The following is a 7,533-nucleotide window of genomic DNA, read 5'->3' as shown; positions in this document are numbered from 1 at the left end:
GGGGACTTTTGACACGAAAAATTCCGAATAGAGCACGTTCTTTTTCCTTTGGAGTTTTAGAATCAAATTTCGATTATAAAAAGGGGGAGAAGTTTTATATGGAAATTCGAACTTGAATTTTTCATAGTACGCGGATTTGAAGACCGAAGTCATCTTGAAGTTTTAAAGCCTATGAGATGATGCAATTGGATGTTCGGAAGTGATATATTTGAAATGGGTTTAGTTTTATTGAAGATTTTTGGGGTGTGTTTTTATACGCAACTTTTGGGTGATTATTTGGAGTTTGGAATACTCTTAATCATTCGTTGCTGCTCGGATTGTATGGTCTCACATCCTAGAGCCCAAATTGAAGAGTCATGGAAGAATTGAAGATTGAAGTTCGTTTCGACATGTGTCACCTTTGAGGCTCAAACCGCGTAGTGCTTGATTTTGGAAGATTTGAAGTGAGTCATCATTCCTAACTTTGAGGGGGAGAATGTTGGGGTGCAAAGTTCTTTATTCATGACTTTGTAAATGTTTGACTTTTGTAAAACCCACTTGCATGTGGTGCTTTAGCCTTTAGACCCATTTGTTAGTGAGAGTACGAGAGAGACATGTAAACACCTCTATATAAGGTGGGTTTGTCCACTTGTAGAGGTGTGCTTGAGAGATGTAGAAGTGCATGTGTAAGTGTGTATTAATTATGTAGTCTAGATCTAGATCTTTTTTGTAACACCATATACATTCAATATATCTCTTAAACACCCAAATCACCATGTTCAATTGTGCAAGCTTTAATTCCGTATGCCAAACCATGTTCTTTGTCACTACACAATCCACACACCAATTCACGACAGTCTTCATTCATACTTACTTCCAACATATGAACGACTGTGGTCCGTTCGAATAATTTGATTGTTCTGAACCAATTTAATTATTCAGGAAGTCAAAACATGCAAAGTGAAACACAAGAATAATACTAATCCCATATGGCCCCAAACTCTGGGTATAAATAAAACATTTTATTTAATCACCATATTGATACTCATTATTTGTTGTTTCGGGTAATCAACTTCTTTCTTGAATTATTATTACACTTGTCCCATGCTCTCAGCATGCACACAATATTTACTTATGGTCCTTACTTTGTGAAACAGATCAAATGAACACATTTCCAATCATACTCATTTCACAACTCCCAATCCTTATCACAAGTGTAAGAATATCAAATTCTTGCCACTTATAGAATATGCTAGATTCTAACATTTTATGCAATGATCCTTTCGTAAAGTCATAGCTCAAAATCATCAAGACTTGGTCAATCTCTATCAGAAACAATTCTATAGATATGATGTCTCTCACTCAAAGTACATTCCTTTGAACATCCTTCTTGCATAAAAGTTTATAATCTAGACATAGATTCTTAATAATCAGCTCCCAATATGGAAACATTTCCATATTTGCCATATGAAATATCTTTCTTAATAGAATCTTATCTATTCATAATAATGTCGATATGGTCCATCTAATACCATACTTCCAACTACTCACAAACGACCAATCCTCAGCGAGCTTTGGATCGTCCTTTGATATTTGTTTAATTATCTTAGTCATATATTATAGCATTTGCAATCGATCCTATACCTGAAGCGTATGGGACACGATGCATAATGTCTTACAAGCATAACATTTATGCTCCCACTATCATGATGATTATTATCATATAAGCATAACACTTATGGTCCCACTAGCTTTGACTTGTATTCAGAAAATAGCTTAATTTCGAGAAAACAATACCTATTGAAGTGGTTTACTAGACCTTTCCTAACCATGTAAGCTATATTTTTTTTGCTAAGAACAACCGATTTTACTTTTGCTAAATGGCTTCAACTGAGCACTTTTCTTCAAAAGTTAATTTAACTAATGTTTATCTGAACCTTACCATTCCAATTCCGTTTCAAATATATTTCAATAGCTATTTTTTCTTTCCAAGGCATATAAATCATTTTAAACATTGTCACGATTTTGTTACATTTCGAAAACTTAAAAACACTTTCTTTTATAAAAGTGTTTAAACCCTATGATAAAACCTAAACATATGACACTGAAATTCATATTATGTGTAAAAACTTCATCGGATCTTTCAAACCACTTTTGTTTTGACTCTTTTGACTACTTTCTCATTTAGACATTGTAATTTACTTAAATGTGTTTTCTTGAAATCCAATATGATAAATTTGCAACTTTCTACTTCAAATATGTTTATAAAACATCTCTATTGCCTACATTTCAAAACATACCTTATTTGTTTATTTTATTTCAAATTAGTTTTATAATCTGTAAAGTTTATAAAATTTAAAGCATTGTAAAACTTAGTGTTCACTTTTAAACTTCCTGTGATGCACTTTCAACAATGTACAATTATTCTTCTAAATAAGTTGAGCCTTTGCCTTATCCATTTTAACATTTCTTGGACTCCAGTCTAGAAAGTCAAAACTGTCAGATTTTCAATTACCAGTTTTAATGTTTCTTCTTTTTCATAAACAAAGTCTAACTTAATAGATAACTCATGAATTTTTAGGAAACACTTTAAAACTTCAACATGACTATTTAATCATCAACATAAATCAAATATTGAAGTTTGAAATATATCTCAACCTGGTTTCAAATCTACCTGTATCTATTATATATATATATATATATATATATATATATATATATATATATATCTATTATATATATATATATATATATATATATATATATATATATATATATATATATATATATATATATATATATATATATATTAAAGTTGTGTTGCAAGATAAATAGTGAACTTGCGAGTTTTTGATAGAAATGGTCTCTTGATTATAGAATTTTTGTATAAGGATGGAAAATATTCTTTTCTCCTGTCCACATGTTGGTCATCGTGCCCAGTTTCACATATGACCGTCCTTAGAACAGTGCGGTTTGCCGGTTATTTTATCCCCACACCACCTGTAGGTAATCTATCCTTTCAGTTTCTTCCTTATCTATAGCGGTAACTGGGAGAAGTAGAGGCCTCCACAACTTTCAGGTTTTCTTCAGACGTGTCTTCCCGATCCTTCCACCACCGATCAGTTTTTTTCTGCGTTCTGTTCTAAACTGAGTCGGATCAAACCGACAAAACCCTCAACCCATTTACCATCGGCGTCACCATCTTCTCTATATTCTACAACCGTGTGATTAGGGCTTCCTCCATTGATTGGTGGAGCCCAGAAGACATCGTTACGGCTTGTGAAAGCCATCGACTCTTCCTCTCTTTCTTCTTTCTATCAATCCTTGTCTGTGATTTCAATTCCACCGTATATGTCTCTCAATCCTTCTGTCTTCCACTCCTCATCTACCATCTCTTTTACCTAGGTTTCGTTTATTAGCGTCGAGCGAGCATCCCCGAATTGGAGCTACAAACATGTTACTTTGCCATAATCTTTACAATTCGCAACTTTTTCATGTATCCCATACTCCAAATTAACAAGGGTTTTGATTTTTGGTCGCAATTTTGGGACCTAAATTTTTGTTACTAGTATCCTCCACCCCTCCACTGCTGCCTATCTTACGATTCCTTCTTACCACCATTGGACCGGTCTATGCAACCATCAGACCATCAGACGACTTAACAGGTCCATACTTAGTTCTTGCAGTTTTGTTACTCTAGTTTTGTTCCTACATGTTTGATTTTTTTCTTTTTGCCTCATGGTTTGTGATAAAAGTAAAACAAGCAATATTTGTTGAAACATGCTTCGCTTCGTCGTTGTCCAGCAAATGTGGGAATATGCTATACGACTGTGATAGTGTTCATCACAATCGGCTTAAGGTGTGGGAGTGGAGGAAGCAATGGTTTTGCCAGAATTGCAGGTAAGCAAATCATCTTCTTTTTGATGCAAATATCTACGGTTTCTTCATTCAATTTCACTTGCACATGTTTGAACTTCTGTTTTGTTTTTGCTTCCATCACGGTCCGAAGCACACACAATCAACCTCTATCCTAAAATTGGCTTCAAGAGCCCAAGCTCAGATTCAACGAACTTGGAATCTTCACCGAAATCACCAGGTATCCCATCCCAAAATTTCTAGGTTTTAAGATGTGGATTGAAAATAATCACAAATTTAACCATAGGAATGTTGTTGGGTTTTATAATTTGTCTTCCAAATTTTTTTCAGGAAAAACAGTTGGATTCTCAATAGGTAATCGCTTTACCTATTCTAACAAACGGGATCCATCTGGGAAGAGCAAAGATGGATGTGGGAGGAACAACGGTCGACTGGGGAGGAAAAATAGTGGGAGAGTGAGAGGTCGAATGTTACTTATTTTTTTCGGTTTCCTTGGGTTTCAAATTGCATATATGCTAATATTATGACAAAAAGATTTAGTAATGTTCGTTCATTTGTTCATATATTTATTTTGTTACAATATCTCAAATATAAAAGAAACTGTTACATGTATTCCCCTAACTTGATTTATTAGATGTTGCAACCCCACAGAAAAAGAATATCTCCCATCTGGAGAAACTCTAGGTGCATTTCGAACTTGGGTGGTGACATTGCAGTAAGTTATTCAATCCTTTTACAAAATTTAACAATTTCATTGTAAATTAGGTTAGTGATGTATGCTTTTATCCTTTACACAAACAACAGTGCAACACAATTGGTATTAAGGGCTCATAAAGAGGCTGTGAACTCATTAGCTGGAAATATTTACGGATTTAACCTTGGGTTCATTTTCAGATAATTGAGGCACTTTCATATGTTCCAGCACCTGCCAATGCATTGAGGTTGTACTTACAGTCTGTAGAGGTAAACTTATTACCTGTTGAGATCATTTGACAAATCTACCCTCAACCTTTGCATCAATTATATGATATTTTTTACTTTTTTCTATTTTCAGGCTGCGAACAGTTGTGATTTGGAACGAGTTGCATATGAGTTTTTCACCCAAGCATTTGTTTTATATGAGGAAGAAATTGCAGTAATTGCTCAATCTCCTAACATGTATAAACAATGTGATTTTAATAGAGTTTTTTTTATTTACAAAATCAAACAATTATATATTTTCATTTGTAATAATTAATTTTTATTTATGTCTTCTATTTGTTTCACAAAATATTAGCTAATAGATGACCATCATTTGAAACATGGAGGGAGATGGAGTTGGGATTGTTTCTTAAGGTAATTAAACTCATCGTTTGCATTTAAATTATTTACTTTCAATTTATTTTAATTGTAATTGTAATCTTTGAATATATATATATATATATATATATATATATATATATATATATATATATATATATATATATATATATATATATATATATATATATATTTAGGGAGTTGGGTTGAAGTTGGAAAATTCACTTGCATTTTTGTAGGCAGAGTTCTCCTAGAAGGTTAATAAATAAACTGTTTGTCTGTGTGTTCATGAATCTATTACATGGTTTCATTTGGATTTTAAATGATAAATATAGGTCGGCTACTTTTGATTGTTTTAAATGTCTTAAAAGAATTAGAAATGATTTGTTAAATTTTCAGAAAAAATAGGCTTAAACCCAAACTTTTTTCCTTTTATGACCTAACCGCTCCTGTTTGTTGGTTTTGGTGCAATTCTAACCAAATTTCATGTTTCTGGGTTTTAAAAGGCCTTATTCAATAAATGATAATAGATCAATATATAGTTTTTGTTTGTACAAATTTTACGTTGTAAAAATAGTAGATTGACCAAATTATTGGTTTTATTGCGTTTTTATATACCATTTATGACCAAATTGCCCGTCCATTTTCTGTTACAATTATCACCAAATTGCCCCCGCAATAAAGTTGTCCTTATACCTACAGTTTATTTTTTAATAACAACATACCTCGCCTTAAATGCAAAGTATGTTGCTATTACGTGTGTCTTATGTTAAAGGCCACCATTTCTATTACATGTTGTCATTTATTTCACATGTGACCTGTTTTATAAGTGTAGCTGTTAAATGTTTATGCTTTGATGCAGTTGCATCTTACTTTATTTCTAGCTTTAATTAGAATACATCATTTTACTTTCATTTCATCTTATTACAACTTTGTGTTTTGAAAAATCTATCAAATGATTGCAATTTCATGCGAATAAAAACCAATTTTCACGTTCTCAATAGGAAGGGAATGGAAATGGTTCTTTCAAGTGGAATGAAAAAAATTGTTTATTTGCTTATGGAATGGAACGGATCAATCCTTATCAGAATCATTATTTAAATTATATTTGAAGTTTATTTTTTAATAATAAATTTATGTTATAATTTATTTGCGTTTTTACTTTTAACCATCTTTTTTCAAATTAAAGTTTCTTAATCATAATTACAATATTGCATAGTTGGTTGGTTGTTGGGTCGTTAAAGCTAACCATTAGGTTGCTGTTGTTGTAAAGAAAATGACTATTTTGCCCTTGGACCAAACCTGAAAAATACAATTTAATTAAGAAACCTTACAAATATCTTATAACAGCTTATTAGTTATTGTTATTACTCTTTGCAGGTACCCACCTTGCAGAAATTATAAGATATTTGTAAGGTTTCTTCACAAGGTTAATATTTTTGATACATTGCTTAATCATAAAAACTGTCGACTTCCATCAGCTTTACAATATCTATCTCAAAATTGATCAATCAGAGATAGACATAGTTGACATTCTTCAAAAGTCATCGTCTTCTTTAGATGGAAATTATGTTTTATTCTTACTACATGCAATAAACCGAAAGCTTTACTTTGTAGATCTTCAAGATAGGACATTATCAAAGATTTTTTAATGTAAGTATTAATTATATTCCATCTCTCTCTCTCTCTCTCTCTCTCTCTCTCTCTCTCTCTCTCTATTTGTGAAAAAAATGTAAAAAAAAAACATCATTTGTCGATGACTGGGGCTTTAAATTCCATAAGAATTTGTCGACTCCGTGTTTGATAAGTTGAATATTCTTACAGGAGGGCGGTTATGAACCGATGTTGAACTTCTCATAAAAAGCCTAACCTTCATGATCAATTGCATTGTAGGTTATATGTGATGACAAGAGTTGGAAATGAAATGGATATGGATTTGTGCATTTTTTTGTTTTTTTTTTCATTAATTTATTTTAGTTTAAAATATGTGAATCATGAAGTTGTTGAATGGATTTTAGGGTATTTAAAGTTTACATATAGCTGTTGAAAGTAGAGTTTACTTTAATTTTCAGGAACTATAACTATTTGGGTTTACTGCTGTATTTACAACTGATACAAAGTGTTATTCATTTCGTTGGAGATGATGGATCATTAGTGCTTTTAGATCATTTAAAACCTCATAAGGATGGAAACAACTCAAATCTGTCTTTTTGGTCCATTTTTTACAAAAACACCCGATGATACCCTGGGGGTTGTTTTGAAATTAATAACCAGGTCCTCAAAATTTCCAAAGTTGACCTTCACTAGAAAGCACTTATGCTTGAAAATTCCAATCATATACTTTTAATTCTCATCTTTTATAGTTAGTAAATCAGATAG

The 7,533-nt window shown here is 32.0% G+C and overlaps 1 protein-coding gene across 13 annotated transcripts; it reads left to right on the top strand.

The window, feature by feature from the left end:
- Positions 1–2,827: 2,827 nt before the first annotated feature.
- LOC111902325 (uncharacterized) lies at positions 2,828–7,293 on the top strand. Of its 13 annotated transcripts, none has more exons than XR_008231896.1 (9): positions 2,829–3,644; positions 3,784–4,075; positions 4,186–4,317; positions 4,507–4,570; positions 4,750–4,818; positions 4,910–5,013; positions 5,132–5,190; positions 6,535–6,807; positions 6,979–7,293. XR_008231896.1 is itself a non-coding variant. In XM_023898171.3 (9 exons), exons 3-9 carry the CDS (start codon positions 4,490–4,492, stop codon positions 7,075–7,077), a joined length of 387 nt encoding a protein of 128 aa, XP_023753939.1. In that variant the 5' UTR covers positions 2,830–3,644; positions 3,784–4,075; positions 4,186–4,489; the 3' UTR covers positions 7,078–7,293. The 13 variants fall into 13 exon arrangements, 10 of the variants coding, with proteins under 10 accessions (XP_042757315.1, XP_052626544.1, XP_042757312.1 ...); XM_023898171.3 differs by having other exon boundaries at positions 2,830–3,644; positions 4,186–4,570; positions 4,910–4,990; ... (1 more) ...; positions 6,772–6,807; positions 7,048–7,293; XM_023898170.3 differs by having other exon boundaries at positions 2,830–3,644; positions 4,186–4,570; positions 4,910–4,990; positions 6,535–6,565; positions 6,772–6,807.
- The last annotated feature ends 240 nt before the right edge of the window (positions 7,294–7,533 follow it).

Source organism: Lactuca sativa, chromosome 4 (assembly GCF_002870075.4).
Source record: "Lactuca sativa cultivar Salinas chromosome 4, Lsat_Salinas_v11, whole genome shotgun sequence".
NCBI classification, from domain to species: domain Eukaryota; kingdom Viridiplantae; phylum Streptophyta; class Magnoliopsida; order Asterales; family Asteraceae; genus Lactuca; species Lactuca sativa.
The sequence above is the reverse complement of the archived record's forward strand: the minus strand, read 5'-3'. Positions and strand labels throughout refer to the sequence as shown.

Excerpts from the sequence above, each read along its gene's own strand:
- LOC111902325 (XM_042901381.2), top strand. The coding sequence starts at position 4,490 with ATGTTGCAACCCCACAGAAAAAGAATATCTCCCATCTGGAGAAACTCT. Across the intron at positions 4,571-4,749 it reads ACTTGGGTGGTGACATTGCA|ATAATTGAGGCACTTTCATA; the intron begins GTAAGTTATTCA and ends GTTCATTTTCAG. Across the intron at positions 4,991-5,131 it reads TATATGAGGAAGAAATTGCA|CTAATAGATGACCATCATTT; the intron begins GTAATTGCTCAA and ends ACAAAATATTAG.